Raw genomic sequence first — 22582 nt, 5'->3', positions numbered from 1 at the left:
TGTGTGAAACACTCACATATTTATTTTTTAATCTATAAAAATCACGTGGGGCCACACATTTAATCATTAAACAAAAAATATAAAAAAGTTAGTATGTGAGAGATTCCACATCTAAGTTTAGATACCGGACAACTTTATATTCGCTTTTCCCATTATATATATATATATACAACTTTCATTTTATAACTATTTCATGGATCTCTAGGCAAGCGTGCGAAGAGGAATTGTAGCGATTACTTGTTGGAGTTTGTGGAAAGCTAGGAACGATTTCAAGTTTTCTAACATTGAGATTAATGTAGGAAAGATAATTATGATGATTAAAACCATAAGCTTTAGATGGTATAGCTGTAGAAACAGGAATGATAAACTTAGTTGGTTGGATTCGTGTAAATTCAATGTAAGTTAGTATTGTATATGTATCTCATGTATGTTTTATACTTTTATCATGAGAGATTCTGTGAATGCAATATACCTTAAAAAGAAAAAAAAAACTATTTCATTGATCTGAATAGTTATTCATTAGATTACAAGTATTTTTGTTGGCGTGACGTCCATATACATTGAATAATTATATAATAAGTCAGCCTTTTTTTCTGTGTGTAAGTGGGGTCATTAAGTGGGGCCATTAGCTATTACATGCTTTATTTTTATTTTTGTGTAACTAGTGTTAAAAATGGTATCATTGTAAAATGAGAGCTTATCTTCTTTTATTCCCTCCACCCTTAGATTATGAAGAGTAGTCCATTCTTATTCTCTTTTTTCGTGTGTAACGCCCCGAAACGCCCTATCTCGATCCCGGGGGTGTTCCGCCCTCTTAAAAAGCGAGCCCCGTCCAAATTCGAATGCGTTAGATGGGGCGGTTTTCTGTAGGGCCTTGGCTGTTTGGGTGGTTAATTTGTGATGAATATCGTGTATATATATATATATATAAATATTAATAGTATATAGATGAATATTAAAGTGATTTTAATAAAAGGTTTGTTCAAAATTTGTTTTTGGAGTTGCAGGTTTTTTTTTTTTTTAAACTAGGATGCAGGTGGGAGCATGAAGAAGACAACACAATCAGATTCCAACACAAACGGATTCCAATGCGTGTATATATCTTTTTTCAGTTTAGTCCCTTGACTTTCAATTATATACAAAATAAATATTTAAACTTTTGGAAGTTTTTATTTTTATTTTTAATACTTATTTAAAATGTATTAACTTTATAATATATAATCTAAATAATATATTTTTATTTTATATATGTTTTCAATTTAGCCCCTGGATTTATATATATATATATATATATACGTTAATACTGACGACGATAACTCTGATTAGTTTTATTTCGAGTTTTTATGTAATGTTTTTTAGTGTGAAGTTTTTTTTAATAAAAAGTAATATGTTTTTTAAATTAATAAGGGAATGCCTTAAAGGGCATTACTGTACCCCAAAGGAATAAGGGAAATGCCCCTTATGATTAGTAGTGGACACATGCCAAATAAGGAGTGGAGGAGGGACATTCCCTTAACTCTCCACTCCTCATAGTCTTATATGTATGATAATTATAAAAACCTATATTGTATGTATTCAACTTTTAATTTATAACTATTACATGTATCTGAATACTTATTCATTAGATTACAAGTTTTTTTTTTTCTTTTTTTTTTTTTTTTGTCGTGACATCCATATACATTGACTAATTATATAATACTTATTTTATTTTATTTTTAATCAATGCGCCCTCAACAAAATTAAACAAAATTGGAAGATACATTATGTAAGTGGGGCAAAACAAGTTTTTTTACTTTATGTTATAATGTATGTATATTTTATTATTTTTAATAGTGTTTTTTAAGATAATATTTTGGGTAAAATGAGTTAAAGTAATAAGTTTGTACAATGTTAAAATAATTTGGCGAGCATGTTAGGCATTGGGTTAAGTACTCAAATATTTGAGGAAGTTAGGCATTGGGTTAAGTACTTAAGTACTTGAGAATTTATGTGTCTTGTACTTTTTTCTATTTGTCGGGAAAATAAACTTTCATCTGGTTCATTATATATAATTAACCTGCAAAGTTGAACGAATCGTGTAAGTAGCCGTCTGGATAGACGCTAACGTGGTACCAATTTTTTGACGTGATACCATTTGACATTTGAGATGTGACATAATGAGGGATGCATCTTGTCTGTTGATTATAAGGTTTGTTCAATTTTGTGAGTTTATTATATACAATGAATTGATGAAAAGTTTTTCACGTAATAAAAAAAAATTACAAGTTATATATATTATGCTTAACTCTTATGTATTTATATTATGAGAAAATGAAGTATGTGACTGTTAGACACCCAAGTTTGGGTGTAGAACCCCTCGATCACATACTAATTTTTTAATATATCTATAAATGCTTAATTCCCCATGCTTTTTATGGATTAAAAAAACAAGATGTGAGAGGTTCTACACCCAAGCTTGAATGTCTAACAGGCACATAAACCCTAACCTCTATATTATACCATTAGATCGAGATGACCTAGTGTATTGCATTGCAGAACCAACATACGGACAATTGTTGGTTGATAGATACAAAGTTTAGTTGGTCCCACTTTTGACTTTAACAAAATACAAAGTCAACCTAAGTGCACATAACATTCCGCCATAGTATAAGTCCAACCTTTTACTTTGGAGACAATATATATTATAATTTTAATATACATTATCATAAGTCAGCGCACAACCTGATTTCTCCGCCATACTAGAGTCCCTTCACCGGAGGTTCATATAAAAATATAAAAGTCAAGGCCATTTTTCATACATATAGTTGTGTTTGATCGGTTTATAATTACGATGGACGATGATGGATGGGATTTGCATGCGGTGGTTAGGAGTTGTGCGGCTAACACATACGTCTCTACTATAGAAAATACTCCAAGGTTGGAGACAGTACAAAATGAAAGCAAATCGATTCCATATACGCGTGAGTTAGAAGAAATTTATAAAAGTGTTGGTAAAAGTTGTGTTCAGCCGTTACATGTAACGGCTGGTGTTGCGGCTGCCACCATATGTACCATGACTACGACCACGACCACGACCACAACCACCTCTATTCCTGGAGAAAGATTTGTATTTGAACGTCCGTTTGGTGATTCTATATCATTTATCATCAACAATGAAGATCATTCATCTAGTCATGCTAGAAAAAGGTAAATTAGGTTCAATTCCCATAAAATTTTGGCTACATTTGGTAATGTTAGTTAGCATGTCAAATAATATTGTTTTTCATGTGTCTTTGTTAATATTGATCGAAGTTGGACTAGAAGCGTGCAACTAGAGGGTTTCGGTTTCTAGGTTAATTAGGATTATAGTCGCCGGCGCCGGTGGTGGTGTAATAAACAATTTTAGGTGTAATAAGTATTATAGTTTTATAACCAATCTATTTGATTTTAATTCTTATCTTTTTTACATTAATGAGGTTGTCTTATACCTTATTGGAAGGTAAAATAGTAATTCTTATGTACTTAAATTTTGAAATTTTATGACGAAACTCATATATGCATGTATGATTTATATATAAAGAAACATAGATATGTGCTTGCTGAAATATAAGTAGCTAGGGAGATTATATATTGATCATTAAATTAATGATTAGTGTTAATATATCTTAATTTTGTGTTTGAAGGAAAAATAAGAGGAAGAAGAGGGTGATTGGATTGAGAGAAGAGGAATTGAGTAATGATGGATGGGCATGGAGGAAATATGGCCAAAAACCCATCAAAGGCTCTCCACATCCAAGGTTAATTTCCTAACTTCTCGATCCATTCCCAATTCCTATATTAGTTTTTATTATTTCTCAAATGTTATAATAGCTACATATAATAGCTACATATATAGATAAGATATGATTTTAGTATGTGAAAGTATTAATATATCATTGATAACTTCTTATAATGTAATTGATATGGTCTTGTTGTGGGTATGTAGAAACTATTATAGGTGTAGTACAACAAAGGATTGTTTGGCAAAGAAACAAGTAGAACGAAGCCCCTCGGACACGTCAAACTTTGTTGTTTCATACTACGGAGACCATTTACACCCACGACCTACACATCTAAGTTCGCTAGCAGGTACCACTAGGAGTACTAAATCCAATATGTTGTCCGCCACATTGCCTGAACTACCAACACTTTCTTCTTCTTCTTCTCCGCCATCTACATCTAGTATTTCTCTACCAACATCATCCAAGGAAGATCAAACTGAAATGAAGGATGAAGGTGTTAATTGATAAATTTATCAGCAACTATATATTGAAGCGAAAATTCATCTATGTAGTGTTGCATAGGTGGTGTCTAAATGTAGCAATTTGATATTTAGAATCGTATAATAATTCACTTTTATTTAAATGACTAATATTAACTAATATTAACATTGTAATGACTATATCTTAATCTAGTTATAGAAAGATATTTTACCCATGTCTATTGTCTTAAGGGTTTTTCTATATATGTTTTTTTTTTCTTGTATATTATTATAGATAAATATGGAATGGATGTCCATGTCCTTTAATAGATTAATTAGAGAGATATTTGTATTATATTAGAAGATCTATTTCTTGAAGAATAAGAATCATTGTATTATATATTGAGCCTCTGTATGAGATGAATAACAAAACTCTCTCAATTCTCTCTATATTCTTGTTCTTCTTTATTGTTATGTTTCTTTAGTTTTACAATACGTTATCAGCACGTTCTAAACCCTAAAAATAAAAACAAAATCTTTCTGCCGACAACTTGTTTATAGCGATTTCCGTCAATTAATTTTGAGGAAGGATGTTCGGATCCATATTGAGCTAGGAGCCAATTTTTGATTAATGAATAAGGTTATTAAACCTACTCTAAGACACATGTTTCATGAATGTTGGGTTGTCATCAGTTATTTTGAGGCGATTCAGTGAGTTGTGACATGTCTAGAAAATTGTGGAATCGAAAAATAAATAAACGCGACGTTGAGATTGATTGAATATGATAGCGCTAAGAGTGTGAATAATGTGAGGATCTTGAAAGCATGCATGCACATAAATTGATATGGTATGAATGATTACTGCTAGTAGTTTGGGACTAGAAGTTCAGGCACTTGAAGGTGCGGAAATTATATGGTGGAAACAACTATTGATAAATTAAAAGTCTGGCAATATGAGAAATTTAGATTTGCGTATAAAAGAATAAGAATAAAGCTCATTTGATATTGAGATTACATGAGGTATATAAAATGAATGAAGCATGTCTTATGATTTAGAATGCTTGAAACACGTGTGAAAAGTTCTCGAGAATAAAAATATCATGTTTGAAACTTATAAAGGAATCCGGATATGAGTATGATATACGTATCATGTATTGTGATGATTTGAATATCAATGGAACTCTGAGAAAGTTTCCAATAATGATTGAATAATTAAATGTGAAATAAAAGACGAGATTTGTCTTATTTATGAATCTTAGTGATAAATGACGTTCATGCTTATGAGGTCTAATGATATTGTAATGCCCTTTTTGACTTTCAAGATAATGATCACAATGTTGAGTTGAAAGTGTCACCGAAGCATTGAAATTGAAGCAAAGAGATTTATTCTATTCAGACACTTAATATGCCAAACATTGAATAAGTTTGGGAATGATAAGTAATTTAAGTGATGTGATCATGAGGGGGAGAAGATACGCGTTGCACTCTTTTTCCCTTGAGAAAGACTTTGTCCCACTGAGTTTTCCTGTCAAAGTTTTTAATGAGGCAACATCCCCAAGCGTATTAAAAGAATTATGTACCGTTTCTCCTTCACTAGAACTTTGTCTCATTGGGTTTTTTCTAGTAAGGTTTTAACGAGGCATAATGTCTTAAACTGATGAATATCCAAGGGGGAGTATTATAGATAAATATGGAATGGATGTCCATGTCCTTTAATAGATTAATTAGAGAGATATTTGTATTATATTAGAAGATCTATTTCTTGGAGAATAAGAATCATTGTATTATATATTGAGCCTCTGTGTGAGATGAATAACATAACTCTCTCAATTCTCTCTATATTCTTGTACTTCTTTATTGTTCTGGTTCTTTAGTTTTACGAACATATATTATATTTGTCTATGTATGTAAATACCTTTGTTTCATTCTAGTAGTATGATATGATAACGTACATATTACTGGCAAAAGATTATCCGTAGTTATAAATACATTGAAAGTCATATTACTTTATACCCTAACATAGGTAACTATGTAAACAAAATCTGGGATGCTAGATTGCTAGTTATGAGATTCCGCCTAACGAGCACTAGTCTTCTTTGACGACTTTGGACTGTGTATTATTTTGTGGTCAAATGATATAACTACGAAGCCATACATGATAATCTTATATCAATGAGATGAGTAATTCTAGTATATACTGTAAATCTGTAATATGAGGCCACTCCCAACTAACCCCATTTTTTCCTCAAAGTTTCCTCAACTCTTAGAATTTGGTTGGCATGAATATTTTCTAAAGGTGTTTTCTCTAAAAATTAGTTTGGATTTTCTCTTGAGAAAAAGGGAGAAAGAGGATGGGATGGGCCACAATAGGTTTCAACCAACGATAAAAAAGAAAATAGTTTACTTTTTTTAGAATGTAATAAATTATTATAGAAAAAAGTGAGAAAAATGTGATAAAAAGTTATGGTTGGTACTTGGTAGTGATATTTCCTCTCTTATTACTACACTACTACTAGTCAGGGAAAAAAGAGAATAACACAGTTTTTTTTTTTACTAAGTTTCATTTACGACTTAAAAAGCACAATGCATAACACAAAAAATATTAAAAAGACTATATTACATTCTCACCATTTAATTTATTTTTTTAATTATATATCTAATTATAAAATATTTTTATTTTCATTTTGATCGTAAATATTTTTATTTATGTTATATAATAGTTGATAAAAGTTACTCGTATATCAATGAAAAATATATTTAAAATTCAATTAATCTATGTAATTTCTATGAAGTGTTATATAATATAAATAAAAATATCTATGTTAAAAAAAATAGAATATTTAAAATCTAAAAATGGAATACTTAATATGAAACAGGTCGTAAAACATTAGGATATATGGGTTTACTATGTCGGGTTCAAATAATGTAAAATTAGTGAACGGGTATGATCCATTTTCCAAACATATACAAAACCAGTAGTTGACACACACCAAGTAACCAAAGAAGAGAAACAAAGACAGCTAAAAAATGTTCCTGCGGAAATTAGGGCGGCCATCATCACTACTGATGATGTCGAAGCTGAAAGAAACAACAGGGATTGTTGGTCTTGAAGTGGTCCCAAATGCAAGGGAAGTCTTGATCGGTCTTTACAACAAGACCCTAACCGAGATCCAGCGGGTCCCAGAAGACGAAGGCTATCGAAAAGCTGTCGAAAGCTTTACGAGCCACCGATTGAAAGTTTGCCAAGAGGAACAAGATTGGGAAGTGATTGAGAAACGTCTCGGGTGTGGCCAAGTTGAAGAGCTTATTGAGGAAGCTCAAGACGAGCTTAAACTCATCGATAAGATGATCGGTACGTTTTTCGTTCGATTTTTTTATTATTTATTGGTGGGTTTTGGTTATTATTAGAGGTAGGTGTTTGGATAAATGAATTGGTGTGTTTAAATTTGATATGAATTAGAGATGAAAAATTGAATGGATTAGAGATGTTTATATTAGACACAATTTTTGGACATTTCTAATCCATTGAATACGGAAAAATTGAATGGATTAGTGATGTTTAGTAAGTTAGACACTTTTTTCGAATATTGAATAGATTAGAATGTAGTCACGTTTTTTAGGCACATTTGTCTGAATGCATTAGACATATTTATTAGACACATATATTGTCGATTTCATGGTTTAGACTCTAGACATGTTTTTTTAGGTACGGATATAATCGATTTCATGGGTTAGACTTTAGACGTGTGATTAAGTGTATGATTTTATGCTTTGAGAGTAGGAAAAACTACTCAAAGAGTCAAAGATACTATTCACTTATGTTCGATACAAATTTTTATTTTTAGGTTTATCGACATTATAATCAAAATATGCTAGAAACCTATTTAAATTGTAGAGAAATACCTACAAACTAACCTCTGCTAAGTTTTCGTGATAACTAATATAACAATCTTTTTTACATCCAACTTAATGGTGACATGCAGTTAGTATGGAGATAATCGATGACTACAATTTAGGGGTCTTTGAACATTCGTGCTTTGTGTTAGAGAGAAAATTTTAGGTTCCTTAATGATTTCACACTGTATGCATCCAACCTAGATTATGGAAATCTAGTGATAATGCGGCCAACTTTCTAGACTTGGGGTTATATTACTTGCACATAAACATCCTGTAAAGGAACACCAACATTTTTCCAACTTCCCATAGTTAGCAATGTTTGCATATGCTTCACCATCACCTTTATATTTTCATTATAGTCAACGGTGGATCAACTAGAACACTATTGAGATTTGTCCATTTTGTCCAGTTATGGTGGTTCATGTCATTAGCATGTCGGAAGGAAGAGGGGGGGGGGGGGGGGGGGTCTTTTGGTACCAGTAATCTCTGGCATCAATGAAATTACTTCAGAAAAGTTATTGGTTTTCAGCCTCACATTTGGGCAACAACCACTGGTTTTTAGTTTGTGCGGGTCGTTTTTTTTTTCTATAGACTGCTTGTCGTACCTACTCATATGCCATATTTCTGAGTGATTATTTATAAAATCGTCTGATCGTGTCTCTTCGCCAAGCCATACGACCTTGCTTTAGAATATTGGATCCTACTTTCTCTTTTAGGTTGCATAAGAATGTTGGTTTCCATCAAGAGTGACTTAACATTCACTTTTATAGTGCGTTACATAGAACGGCTTTTAGTGCCGTTGTTATTTGGGATCTGTGCTACTAGGCCATTGACCTCGTGTGTTCGTATGAGCCTACTCTCACTTCTGCAAATCATCTCCACTTTTAGTCTGCACCTAAACATACTATGCGCATGTGGAAAAAATCCTGGATTATGGTTTTTGTTCAAGTCAATTTGCTTTATGGGCTAAAACTCAACATTATGGCTCATAGATGTAGTATGGTTGGTGACTATTTTGGTTCCAACATGACTTTCACCTTCATGCTTGTTCATTATTTCGATCTTCAGTATGCAATATCTTACACCAAGTGAGATTAAGCCAGTTTTGGGAATGGCATTGTATCCTTGCTCTATTGGACATTGTATCCTTGCACCCTTGATCTTCATAATATCTTGCTTAGTTATGGTTCAATCAACAATCTATTATCCATTTTAAACACCTTGAGAACAAGGTGTTTTTGGGGGCGGGAGTAATGATATGAACTAGAAGTGTAATGGTGTTAATTGTCATTTTTTAGTAATTAGTTCTTATTTTTGGTAACTTTTTGTTCACTAAGTTATGTCATATTTATTAATAAGGCCTGAGAACCATTGTGTTTAGGTATTGAGTCAGATTATATGTTGGTCCTTTGAACTAATTAGGAGTCACTGGAACTCAAATCCAGTTTAGGAGTCCTTGTAACTCGAAATCCATTATCTGTCTAATTGAACAGCCAACTTTTGCTGGCTGGATTTGTGTTATTTGCTCTTAGTATTCTGTCATTTCTGTGTGTTTGCTAGAATTCTGTTCCGATACATAACAGGACGCTTCTCTTTTACATTGATTTCAGCTCGTGGATTGTTTTTTCTTAGCCTTTGCGCTTGTTTACGAACAAGTTACTTTGTTATGCCTTTTGTTTGGCACACTTTATTTGGACATCCTTCTGATTAAACTAGAATGTGCTTTTTTTAGCGAATTAATAAGAATATTGTGATGCTCTAAAGAGTACCCATTCGCAAATATTTTCGTCACAATTATGACTAATAGTTCCACACAATATGTTTACTGAAGAAGGTTGGAGATTACCTTTCTTGTCCTTCCACCATTTTATATTTGCTTTTGTTACTATCGAGCGTCGTGGATGGAATTTGAGAGAAACTTCAAGTTTTCGGCCAACTATCCATCGAATTCCATTCATCTTCTTTTTGAACCATTTTTTTAATGCACCATTTTTTGAAGCATGCTGATGTGTTTCTTTAGTCCCGTAATCAATGGAAAGGATATGTAACTCTGCATCTCATCTCACAGCATTCAAGGACTTATATTACTTTTGGTTTTCTGATCTTTTCAATTACAAGGATTGATGTTGATGAACCATCTTGGTCAGTCGCATGGATGTTGGCTTTACAATCCAATGTTTGGACCGTCTTTCATGCTATGTTTTCTCTTTCTAATATTTATGTATCCTTCTAAGAAAAAATCATGCAGTCTTTAATAAATACTTTCGATTATGAGATAACTCTGTTGATGGTCTTGTTGGTTGATTTATGCTACTTCTGGTGTTTTTCGCCTTTGGGTAAGTTTTATTTTTTTATTGTTATTTTGTCCAAACATCACATAGACCTTAAAGAAGTGTGCGCTAAATGTCAAGTGTCTATATATTTACATATGATGTAATTGCGGAATTTTGATAACGGTCCTCTTGCTAGGTAAAGTTGGCTACCACATTGTAGGCATCCGGACATTTTAATTTGACCTTGTTACAATTTTACGTGGGTGATCTGTCCTTTTCTTCTTTTTGTATATAGGAACCCTGCTTGCTATCTTACGCTGGAAAAGCAAGTTTAATTGCTAGTTTACTGCTAATTCTAATTATGTCGACCCAATTCAAACTGTTTTACCCATTTATTATCGGCTGGCCCACCCATTATGTCACCTTTAAGTAGTACCTATGGTAACCTTGTTTGGAAGCTGCATGTATGTGAATGTTATTGACAATTATTTTGGAATCAAATCACAGAGTGGGACCCATGGGGTGTACCTGATGACTACGAATGTGAAGTAGTTGAGAACAATGCTCCTGTCCCAAAGCACGTGCCACTACACCGACCTGGGCCTCTTCCTGAGGAGTTTTACAAGACGTTGGACGCTTTAATGACTGGGAAATTGGATGCTGCCCCTAAGAAGGATGAGGCCACTGTCCCCTCGAGTTCCCAATGAGCATGAACCCTGTTGGTTGGTTCAGGTATTTGTTTTATGTTGTTTGTTCTATTTATATAAAGCTGAATCATTAGTTTACATGTATGTCTACGTAACAAGGTTTTTTAGGCGGATGGTTTTATCCTGCCAATACTTGAGTTATGAGTTCAATAAACACAAAGTTCACTGGCTTTTGATCCGTCAAGTGTCAACTATATTTTGCTTCCTTCTGTCAAATAAAAGGTCAAAGAGTGTGAGTATATACTGAAAAAATGGTCAAACCAGTGATTTACTTGGAAATTTGGAATAAATTTCACTATTTTTATTGGCATTAATCCAAGGGATGTTAGACTTATTATAATGTTACAAAAAGGTTTGCTACAACTCGAATGCTATGTGTGATAATGGAGATGAAAAAACTAATGTAAATAGTCCAGACCAACACTTTTGAATAACATCATAGTTGTACCACTTATACCATCATGGTGCATATTTAGGCCACATATCTTTCCGGCAAGGAATGGGAAATTATTCTCCTCATCCATCTAGCCAATTTGATTTCCGGAAGATCCATCAATTTATCGTGCTAGTGTTGAATCTGTGACTCAAGGCTCTATTGGTTAAGTTTTCGGATTGGTCATATATAGGACACTTAACTAGAGATGGTGTCAGACAATTTCATCAACCGTCGGGATGGCGATGTAATTGTAATTTCTATTGGAGCATTTTACATTTTTACACTTACAATATTTTTCTCTTAATATATCCAAAAATTGATTATAATTTTACATCGTTGTTTTAAATTGTAAAACTATAAATGAACCACCCCGATTTAGATATTATTAGAAATCTAACCATGCAGTATACGCGGGTGGATTATTTCAAATTTTCGGCTAGGACACTAAGTTAGGGATGGTGGCAGACAACTTCATCAACCGCTGGGTTAGGATTATATTTGACGATGATGTAATAGTCCGTCTTAGTTGGTACTTGGTAGTGAATTCTTAAGTAAGTATTATTTTTTAAACAAATTAATGATTAGGTAGAAAAATAAAAGAGTAGTTTGTCTGCCTTTAATAGTTATAAGACTCGACTCATGTGGTTGTTAACTAGTATATAGATCATTAAGTGTGAGATTTTTGCAACAGCCATACAAATATATACAAGAGAAATTATCACAAATCGTCCCTGTGGTTTGCTCGATTCACATTTTCGTCCTTGTGTTTTTTTTTTTATCATTAGATGTTCATGCACTTTTCATTTTCATTGTCAGACGTCCCTCCCACTAACATCCGTCAAAAAATGTCCGTTAAACCCCTCACGTGCAAAACACGTGAGGGTATAATTGTCACAAATTCTTAAATAACAACCACAGGGACGATTACACACACATTCATCTTCTTCTTTTGTTCTTTTCTTTGTCACCACTGATAGAAGGTTAAAACTTCATTAATCATCACTTCACCATTATCAACCGGCCACCATCACTTCCACACCAACCGACTGACCACTGCATCGCCACCATTCCGACCACAAAATAAAATAAAACCCACCACATTCCAAATCTAAACACGAATATTCCAGAAAATCTAAACACATATATATCAGATCTGAAAATCTATAGAAGACCCGGTCCAAATTGAAGAAACCTGATTTGAGCTTGTGCGTTTTTATTTTTGAATGCTTCGATATTTTTTCATTTAACTGTGCAGATGGGTGATTCGAAGTAAATAGATCAACTAGAAACCCCAAGAAACCTAGATTGATAAGCAGAAAATTTGAATTTTTTTTTTACCTCCGACCGTGATTCGAAGTAATAATAGTTTGAATGGGAATGAATTAGACACAGACGGAGAGGGAGGTTACGAGACGCAATTGTTGTTGCAGATAATATTGTTGAGGTGATGATTAATATTGATTACTTCGGTTGTTATGGATTTAGTTGTCACATTCGAAGTATATTTGAATGCATGTACAGATGTAGTGTTAGTGAAGGTATGATTCATTTATGCTGGCATGTGATATTCTCATTTTTTTTCATGCTTGTATCTAGTCGTTAATTCGTTTGGCATGTTTAATTATTGTCTTTATGTTAGATTTGTTAGTTTGGGATCTTAATTATTTTATTTTATTTTTAATTTTATTATCATGATTTGGATTGAGTTTGGTTTTATTTTGTTTAGTCTTTTGTAAATTGTATAAAAAGATCTTTTAGTTTTAGTTTTGTAGTGTTGATTTTGATTAAAATTTGAAGATGGGGAATGATTAACATGAGAAACAAAGCAAGTGACTTAGAAAATGAAAGTGGTGGGGTATTTAAGAATCGTCCCAGTGGTTGTTATTTAAGAATTTGTGACGATTATACCCTCACGTGTTTTGCACTGAGGGGTTTTAACGGAGCTTTTTTGACGGATGCTAGTGGGAGGGACGTCTGACAATGAAATGAAAAGTACAGGGACACCTAATGATAAAAAAAAAAAAAACACCACAAGGACGAAAATGCGAATCGAGCAAACCACAGGGACGATTTGTGATAATTTCTCTATATACAAATTATTTGCGATTGGTTACATCTCATACCTAACACAAATAAAAGGACAATACAACCTGCAAAAACTTTTGAGTACAAAATTCTGCACTCATCCTCTTGAATGAGACGTCCAACCTTGTCAAAATATAAAACAGACAAACGTTTGCGTAATAAAATACATTAGCTATGATAGGTACAATATTAAAGTTTTGCCCTCAAAATAAATAAAATAAAATAAATACAATAAAGATTATTTATGCACGTAACAATATAACATCAACTTCATATCATCATATAAGATCATACTTAACATGTAACTTATTATCTTTTATTATACTAAAGCACAGTTGCTCTAATAATTTATCGACCAATCATAGCTCTCGATTTCTTAATTTTGAATTTTGTTTTCAATTTTGACTTTAATTTACACTTTTTTGTTTTTCATCACAAATTTACACTTTTAACCCGATAATTTTAATATAATAAACAAATATAATAATAGTTAATATATATCCGACAAAATAATAGCTAATATTTATCCAATAAAATAATAACTAATATATATCCAATTTATAATTTTTACCCGATAATTTTAATATAATAAATAAATATAATAATAATTAATATATATCCGATAGAATAATAGCTAATATTTATCTAATAAAATAATAACTAATATATATCCAATAATATGTTCTAATATATATATATATAATTAAAAATACATTAAATTTAATACAAATATATTAAGATTTTAATAGCAATTGTACTATTTTAATTTTAATATATTTTAAAAAACAGTTGAACTAATAACTTATTAACCAATCATATCCCTCAATTTCATCAAATTGTCTCTTACTGATGTCATCATTTAGTTTTTTACATAATTTTATTCAAATTAATAAAAAACTAAAAACTAAAATAATTAATTTTACAATGTTATTTAAATTGGTTTCTATCTACAAAGTCCGGTTTTCACACATACACAATTGTACATTGCTGTATTTCGAATTAAGTCGATAAGGGGCTTTAAGGTGTTAATATGTGACAAAGATGAAAAGACAAAAAACACTACAAAAATTTTCGTCTATAAAGAAGTCTTTCAAATGATGAAAGAGGGTATATCCTTCCAATGTTCTTTTATCACATTAGTTTTCTTTCTATTAGCTTAACATTCTTGGCATTAGAATTGAATACTTGGTATCCAATTATATCTTGAACTTTGAACTTATAAGCTTTTATGAGTTACATGTATTAATATCTAATATTAATAATGTCGTATGTCTCGTGTCCAGTGTTGGACACGGGTCTAAAATCTGGTATTAGGTATAACCAATACTTAATTAAATCAGCGCAAGCTGAAACTATCTTCCTCCTATCTTCCTTCTTTGTCTTTGTGCGAGACTGGGATCTCCAAAGGAAACATGTTTTGAAATTAATGTCTGTATGATCATCCTATAACATCTATGAGACTGGTAGGATCTAATTTATCATCATTTTAAAGTTCTGAAGAGTTTTAGAAAGGTAATACTTGTACTCTATATATATACACACACCTTATCCAAAATTCTTATAACTTCCACCATTTTCTTATATAAAATTCCATCCCATCTCTCCCTGTCCCTCAAAACTATCAAGAAAAACATAATGGCAACAATAGTTTTGTATCCATCTCCAGGAATGGGGCATCTCATATCAATGGTGGAGCTTGGTAAACTCGTAACCAAACACCATCCTTCATATTCCATCATAGTCCTTACCCTAATCCCTTCATTCAACACGGGCGCCACCGCAGCCTACGTCCGTCACGTCTCCGCCACCTTTCCTGCCATCACTTTCCACCACCTTCCTGATATTCCTCTTGACCCTTTACTTTATCCTTCCATGGAAGCCATCATATTCGACCTTATTCGACGTAGCAATCCTAACGTTGAACGTGCACTTACATCGATTTCTTTATCATCAAACATAAGTGCATTTGTTATTGATCTTTTTTGCACTCCTGCTATGCCTATAGCTGAAAAGTTAAATATGGACGTGTACTATTTTTTTACTTCCGGTGCATGTTGCCTTGCTTTGTTTCTATATTTTCCTACTATTCATAAAAACACCACTAAAAGTTTTAAAGATGTGAATACGTTAATCCGTGCGCCCGGATTACCTCCTATTCCGCCTTTAGCTATGGTAACGCCACTTCTTGATAGAACATGTAGTGATTATTCGGATTTTCTTGTGTTTAGTGAACACTTGCCTAAATCAAAAGGGATCATTATTAATACGTTTGAATCGCTTGAACCTAAAGCAATTAAAGCGATTATTGATGGAGAGTGTGTCTCCGGTGGGCTTACTCCCCCGCTTTATTGCATAGGGCCCTTGGTGGCTGGCGGTGATGGTTTGCATGAGTGTTTGAATTGGCTTAATTCACAACCAAGTCGAAGTGTTGTTTATTTGTGTTTTGGGAGTTTGGGTGTATTTTCTAGTGATCAATTAAAAGAAATTGCTATAGGTTTGGAAAAGAGTGGACATAGGTTTTTGTGGGTGGTAAGGACCCCGCCCTCTAACAAAAAAGAAGACCGGTTTGTGCGACCACCAGAACCGGACTTGGATATGTTATTGCCAGAAGGTTTTGTAAATCGAACAAAAGACAAAGGACTTGTGGTTAAAACATGGGCGCCACAGGTGGCGGTCCTCAACCATGAGTCTATAGGAGGGTTTGTGACACATTGTGGGTGGAACTCAGTTTTGGAAGCCGTGACTGCTGGTGTTCCAATGGTGGCGTGGCCTTTGTACGCGGAACAAAAGTTTAATAAGGTAGTATTGGTGGAAGATATGAAATTGGCTATACCTATGGATGAGTCGGATGGCGGTATGGTCTCTGCTAAAGAGGTTGAGAAACGCGTTAGGCAGCTGATGGAGGGAGAAGAAGGACAAGCACTTAAAGAGGTAGCTAAAGCGAGACAAAAGGAGGCCGCAATGGCAATGGCCGATTGTGGGTCTTCTCGTGCGGCACTAGCTAAGTTGGTTGCTTTGTGGTAGTCGGTTATCAATTCTTACATAATAATCATACATATTATTTAATCTTGTATGATACTATATGATAAGATCCTGATCTTACATTATTTTTTTTTCTTTCAATTATAAACATAATAAATAAGTGGATCAGAGATAATCCGTTGTGAGTATGCATAGCTAGTAGATAAAAATAGGGATTGATCTCTTCATCATAACATTTTTTAGCCATTTGCAACAAATATACATATAAAATATACATTGTACTATGGTATCGGTTAAAAATTGCTCTGAGGATATATTTCCCTAACAAATGTTTGTGTCCTGAAGTAAGATAAAGGAAAGTACTTGTGATTGTGATATGGCATGCGAAAGTCATGGTGGATTTTTATCTGGTAGGTGCTCTAAATGCATGTTTACGTTATCCGCAACTCGTTTTAATTTGCAATTGTGGTTGAATATCCTCCGCTAAAATGGAATCCTATTTCCATAAAAAGACAATGGTGCAAAATGACACTTGGTTAAATGACAAAATGTCGAGTCGCGGATGGGTCTAGATGATTTTTCTTTTTAACAGCCAATAAAATTATTATTATTACTAAGGTGCTAGAAACCCCGAAAGTACATATACAAGCTGGAGCCAAAATGTATATAGATAATAGATATTGTCTAGGGTGGTTTGCTACATGCATGTTATTGTTAACGATTTATCTATAAAATTTATTTTTCCCTTTTACAAGAATCCGAAAGGACCAAAACATAACAGCAGATACATACCCGGCCAGTACATATAAGTCATTACTAACGACAATAAGGCGAGACCTGGAAATCGGCCCAACGCTCCTATGTCAAGTTGCATCATTAAGTGATGAGCTGCCGAACATCGCATTTAAATTCACTGAAATAGGATTAGATGATCTGGCGTCTCGTCAATTACAGCACAAATCAAGCACCAGGTCGTTTGTCCAAGTATATTTATAAAATGTAGTACATTGCTCAGGGCCCAAATATTCCAAGTAAACCTGGAATTGGGTTTTGCAAAGTTTGGAGCCGGTTTTTTAAACTGGCCACTTATAAAATGTAGTATGATCTGCTGCAATGCACAACTTTTTGAATTACAAGCCGGATAATGGTGAGAATTGATTGGCAAGAGGAGAGCTATCTGAATTACAAGCAGCCAGATCGATTGTAATTGTTAGTAGGAATTTAGGAAAATGATGGGTAAGCCCATATATATGTAGGAGAAACAAAGATAATTGATTCAGCCCAGATTGTTACCAGGAAACGCAGCCCAGCTGTTCAAAACTCAAAAAGGAAACAAGTAGCCCATTTATAGCAAATGATAAAGTCAGCCCATAGAGCTGTTTGTATTACATCCTCTTCGTGTCCACACCAGCCTTCTCAAAAATCAAAATGGAACAATTAATCTCTCCCATCTTGGAAAGGCATTAGGCATCCAATGAGTAATAATGAGTCTGATACATATTGTACGTGGAACGTAGAAAATATAAATAATGTGTTATCAAAATCAAGTATAAATTAATGGATAATTAAGATGTGTGGAAAGGACCCAGTAAAATCTTGAATTCGCCTACCAATGTCTATAAATGACATTATGAAATGTTCATAGTCAAACAAATCTTAATTGTTGATAAATGGATTATTTAATACTATAAGATAGTAACGCATACACGAGTACTACGAGTAATTTTTTATTCATGTAGAAAAAAACTTGTAAATACATGATCACAATTTAGCTCAATTAGTTAATTAATTAGTCATATGTTTGTTTGTTTGTTGGTTTGTTTTTATGTTTTCAATTCTTCCGAACATTTACACTTTTTGATCAATGTTGTAACACAATTTAGCTCGTATGGGCTGACTTATCATTTGCTATATATGGACTGCTCGAGTCCTGGCCGGTAACAACAATCTGGCTAAATGATATATGACTAATGGGCTGACCCATCATTTAATTTCCTGTATATATATACATATATATATATTATATAATTAATGGACTGACGTCCCTGGTAACAATAACGAGCTCGTTTTGACGTTGTAATACATGCAAAGTGTTCCATGATATCGCTGGTTCGTGCTACAGGATGGAACTCGATTTGCTTCCAACTTAAAACACCCACACCTGAAGCTTAATTAAAGGATTTAATGTCATTCAATAAAGGTTTTTAAAGTTTACGAGAGCAAGTACCTGCGCGTTGCGGCGGTGAGATGGTGAGGTGATACCTAGGTCATAGAGTATGATAGGTTATAGGAGTTGAAATGTCATAGAATATGATAGTCAAAATGCCTTAGCCGTACGGGCTCCGCCCTCGGATTTAAAAATTTGTCGAAAGTATATCGAATGACATCTCTAATGAAAGAGCATGAAATTTTAAGAACACCCATACAATTTTTATAATTTATCGATGTACGGTTTTTGAGATAAAAGATTTTGAATGAATTGGAGGAATAAATGAGTTATGAAGGAGAGAAAAAAAAAATGATTGGTTGAGATTTGAGGAGAGGGAAAGAGTATTATAGTTATTTTAGATAAATATAGAATAGATATGAGGGACATTTTGGGGAAGTACTTACAATCAATATTGAAAATTTCAAGTTCAATGTTGAAAATCTAAGAAAAATCTGCTTTATAATATAGTATAGATATATAAAGTATAGATATATAGCAAACCAAACAAATTAAGTCGAAAAATTATGAATGTAGTTTATCAACAATAATACTAACTAGCAAGAATTCAGCTAACGAATACAAAATCACAGAAAGTAAATAACAATTGAATCCATTTATTTGTACCACAATGAATTTTACAAAAAGACATTAAACTTAACTTGCAGATCGACCGACCAATGCACCGTGATATGATACACTACGTAAAACGTGGTATGTAACATCGATCATCACATGTAAAGGCTTGGGTCACTTAATCTTTTAGTCGGGACGGCTACAAGCGGCTTCTTTTTCTTGAGTGCAATACCAAACCTCTCAGAGAGGTCAAGTTCTTCGCCATTCGGCAATTTCCAATCAAAGGAGTGCATTAACGAAGCCAAAATGTGCATCATCATTTTCTCGCCTAAAGGAATTCCTGGGCACCTTCTCCTACCAGATCCAAATGGTAAAAACGTAAGATTCGTTCCACTATAGTCCCATTTCTCGGTAGAACCATTACAGTTCAAAAACCGGTCAGGGTTGAACTCAGATGGATCCTCCCAATGTCGAGGGTCCCTTTGTATGGCCCATACGTTTACAAAGATAGTAGCCCCTTCTGGAACGGTGTACCCTCCAACCGTGCATGGCTTATTTGGTGCTCGAGGGAGTAGGAAAGGTATTGGAGGATGTAAACGGAATGTTTCCTTACACACGGCCTCGAGGTACTTCAATTTTGGGATATGCGATTCTTCAACGATGTTGTTTAGACCTACTATTTCTTCTAGTTCATCTTGAACCCTTTTCATCACCTTTTGATCTCTAAAAATCTCCGTCATTGCCCATTCCACCATCGCCGACGTTGCATCTGTTCCTCCTAGAAATATATCCTGTCACAAAATATATATATATATTAATTAATACTACTCTCTCGGTCTCATTTTACATCTGTGTCTTAGTTTGACTTTTTAAATTGGAACAGATTCTTATATAATCTTTTATACCTATATATATGTGAATGATAAAAATCACTAATTAATTACCGAAACAAGGGCTTTTAATTGAGTCATGGTGATCGATGTTCCAGTTTTTTGATCTGTATGCTCTAACAATATTTGTAGAAAATCTTTCCTTCCTTTTTGCTCAACGGTTTCTTCAACGTTTGTAGACTTGGAGTTCATTCTCTCCTTGATAGTAGTCTCTATAATCTTGTCGAATTGCTTCATTTGATCCTTCATTTTTCGTTCAACGCCTTGAAGATCAAACCTTGCAATCATTGGGAAGAAGTCCGAGATATTTAGCCCTTCCGCGATCTCAACAATTCTACATATCACTTTTTGTATCTTCTCACTAAGATTAGCGTAATTCGTCCCGTCATCCACAAACCCTTTCCTCCATATTATGTTGGTAAGCACATTCAACACCGTTGAGAACGATATCTCGTTGATATCGACGTCCATACCAACCCTATCGTACACATATTTAACGGCCTTTCTCACCTCATGTCTACGATACGCATGAGACGCCTCAAGGTTGACGTTGCTTAAGACCTCTTGCACCAAAACTTTACGTAGGTTACGTCGGTTGGCATTATTCGGTGCAAACGCTATATCGTTGCCACCGTAACTTGTTGCTAGCCCGGCAATATGTGGGGCCCGGTTAGCAAAGCTCTCGTCTTGCTCAACGGTTATGACCTTGGCCATTTCAGCAGAGTTCACCACAATGTGAAGCTTGCTTCCAAGGTAGAGCTTAAAAATCGGACCATATTGGTGCGATATGTTGGTTAGTTCTTCGTGAATGTTTGGGCCGAGAAACGGAAGAGATCCGACTAATGGTAGACCTTTCGGACCCGGAGGCAATGGAGGTGTGCCTGCCTTCCGGGAGTTGGAGGTTTCATCACTTTTGTACCATGAAATAAGTATTAACACAAGTGTAACTAATAGTGCTGTAAAAGCAAGCTCGTGTGATACCATTTTTTTTTTTTTGTTGGATATTTTGGGAAAATATATAATCAACTAAAATTGCACCATGCCACCATATATAAGATATATAGTACATACACAACGGCATATATAAGCTACCACCGGCCAAACAACATTGCTACAAGCCGCGCCCACTGGAATAAATATAATTTGGATGGACATTAACATAATTACAGGTCTCCAATTCATGTAGCATTATTTTTTGGAATGTAACAACATGTTATATTTTTACGTAAATACAGTTTTTAATATTTTGGATTGTCTATGAATTTACTTTTTTTATATAGACATATATATTGACATTTACTACTTTTAAATTACACGAATGTTTTGGATGTAATTACATTGAATGTTTTGAATATTTTGCATATACTTTTAAAAAGCAATACATTCTTGTGAATGAAATTGTACGAAATGGCCTGTCATATATATATGAAAAGCTAAAATGCTCATGATATATAGGATTGTATCTACTAGATTAAAAATGTTACACATCTATTTCTGATAAACAAGCGCGTGGCAAGTAATTTGCCGTTAAAAAAAAAAAGAAAAAACAAGTCGCAAGGTTTAATGCACAATCACTCTAGAGAGGAAATTTTTGTGGATTGTGATCCCATGTGAAGTTCTTTAATGAGAAAACGAACACAAATAGGTGGACCACTAGCTGGTTCTTTCTATTGAGTAATTAAAAACATTAAATTAACATATTACAATTCTAACTTGGTGGGCTTTCGTTAAAAAGCTAAAAATACCTTTTCACGGGTTCAAAATTTCCCTTTTGTACCATGCATGACTACTTTTTGGCTATATGACATTTTTAGGCTTATACTAGTATATATTAAACAAGTTTTAATGGGTTAAAGTTTTGTAAAGCCCAATATTTTTAGCATCGGCAGTGCCGGATTAATTAAGCAAAATATATTTTGTTATGTAAGTCCTTTTTTTATGCCGGATTAAAATTGTCAAACACTATCGGTGGCCGGGTTTTTCCTCATAATATATATATATAGGGTGAGGATCTTGAAAGAAGGTGTCTTAAGAAGAGAAGGGATAGTAGGTCCTATTAGCTAATCAGAACGCGACATGTGGCAAAATTTAAAAAAAAAAACGCGGTGGGAATTTTGTAAATAAATGAAAGTTTTGTGAAGCTTGGTCAGCTTGGGATCTCAGTGGGTTGGGTCAGCTTGAGTTGGATCAGTTTTGTTTGGTTCAGTTTGATCAGTCAGTCTGGGTCAGTTTGTCTGGGTTAGCTTGGGGTCATGTCAGGTTTAGGCCAGCTTAGGTCAGCTTGGGGTTGGGTCAGTTTGGGGTCTGGGTC

At 33.7% G+C, this 22582-nt stretch overlaps 4 protein-coding genes across 5 annotated transcripts; 3 read left to right on the top strand and 1 right to left on the bottom strand.

The window, feature by feature from the left end:
• The first annotated feature begins 2830 nt into the window (after positions 1 to 2830).
• On the top strand, positions 2831 to 4334 carry LOC122588020 (probable WRKY transcription factor 27). The gene is made up of 3 exons (XM_043760167.1): positions 2831 to 3186; positions 3663 to 3776; positions 3965 to 4334. The coding sequence occupies exons 1-3, from the start codon at positions 2831 to 2833 to the stop codon at positions 4263 to 4265; spliced, it is 771 nt and encodes a 256-aa protein (XP_043616102.1). The 3' UTR covers positions 4266 to 4334.
• Positions 4335 to 7163: 2829 nt separating this feature from the next.
• Positions 7164 to 11863, top strand: LOC122587097 (probable NADH dehydrogenase [ubiquinone] 1 alpha subcomplex subunit 5, mitochondrial). 2 transcript variants are annotated; one of them, XM_043759173.1, is made up of 3 exons: positions 7164 to 7571; positions 10897 to 11121; positions 11573 to 11863. In XM_043759173.1, the coding sequence occupies exons 1-2, from the start codon at positions 7247 to 7249 to the stop codon at positions 11094 to 11096; spliced, it is 525 nt and encodes a 174-aa protein (XP_043615108.1). In that variant the 5' UTR covers positions 7164 to 7246; the 3' UTR covers positions 11097 to 11121; positions 11573 to 11863. The 2 variants fall into 2 exon arrangements, with proteins under 2 accessions (XP_043615108.1, XP_043615107.1); XM_043759172.1 differs by lacking the exon at positions 11573 to 11863 and having other exon boundaries at positions 7165 to 7571; positions 10897 to 11274.
• A 3197-nt stretch (positions 11864 to 15060) lies between these two features.
• Positions 15061 to 16787, top strand: LOC122589349 (UDP-glycosyltransferase 88B1-like). Its single transcript, XM_043761636.1, has one exon. It carries the CDS (start codon positions 15253 to 15255, stop codon positions 16639 to 16641), a length of 1389 nt encoding a protein of 462 aa, XP_043617571.1. The 5' UTR covers positions 15061 to 15252; the 3' UTR covers positions 16642 to 16787.
• Positions 16788 to 19397: 2610 nt separating this feature from the next.
• On the bottom strand, positions 19398 to 21309 carry LOC122588854 (flavonoid 3',5'-hydroxylase 1-like). The gene is made up of 2 exons (XM_043761070.1): positions 20326 to 21309; positions 19398 to 20172 (listed from the first exon to the last, which is right to left on the bottom strand). The coding sequence occupies exons 1-2, from the start codon at positions 21253 to 21255 to the stop codon at positions 19537 to 19539; spliced, it is 1566 nt and encodes a 521-aa protein (XP_043617005.1). The 5' UTR covers positions 21256 to 21309; the 3' UTR covers positions 19398 to 19536.
• Between the last annotated feature and the right edge of the window lie 1273 nt (positions 21310 to 22582).

Source organism: Erigeron canadensis, chromosome 2 (assembly GCF_010389155.1).
Source record: "Erigeron canadensis isolate Cc75 chromosome 2, C_canadensis_v1, whole genome shotgun sequence".
Classification (NCBI taxonomy): domain Eukaryota; kingdom Viridiplantae; phylum Streptophyta; class Magnoliopsida; order Asterales; family Asteraceae; genus Erigeron; species Erigeron canadensis.
Note: the sequence above shows the minus strand (reverse complement) of the source record. Positions and strands in the feature narration are given on the sequence as shown.

What these genes read in the sequence shown, in the direction of transcription:
- LOC122588020 (XM_043760167.1), top strand. Translation starts at nt 2,831, where the DNA reads ATGGACGATGATGGATGGGATTTGCATGCGGTGGTTAGGAGTTGTGCG. An exon ending in TCTAGTCATGCTAGAAAAAG is followed by an intron (nt 3,187 to 3,662) that starts GTAAATTAGGTT and finishes TTGTGTTTGAAG; the next exon opens with GAAAAATAAGAGGAAGAAGA. An exon ending in AAAGGCTCTCCACATCCAAG is followed by an intron (nt 3,777 to 3,964) that starts GTTAATTTCCTA and finishes GTGGGTATGTAG; the next exon opens with AAACTATTATAGGTGTAGTA.
- LOC122587097 (XM_043759173.1), top strand. Translation starts at nt 7,247, where the DNA reads ATGTTCCTGCGGAAATTAGGGCGGCCATCATCACTACTGATGATGTCG. An exon ending in ACTCATCGATAAGATGATCG is followed by an intron (nt 7,572 to 10,896) that starts GTACGTTTTTCG and finishes ATCAAATCACAG; the next exon opens with AGTGGGACCCATGGGGTGTA.
- LOC122589349 (XM_043761636.1), top strand. Translation starts at nt 15,253, where the DNA reads ATGGCAACAATAGTTTTGTATCCATCTCCAGGAATGGGGCATCTCATA.
- LOC122588854 (XM_043761070.1), bottom strand. Translation starts at nt 21,255, where the DNA reads ATGGTATCACACGAGCTTGCTTTTACAGCACTATTAGTTACACTTGTG. An exon ending in AATTAAAAGCCCTTGTTTCG is followed by an intron (nt 20,173 to 20,325) that starts GTAATTAATTAG and finishes ATTTTGTGACAG; the next exon opens with GATATATTTCTAGGAGGAAC.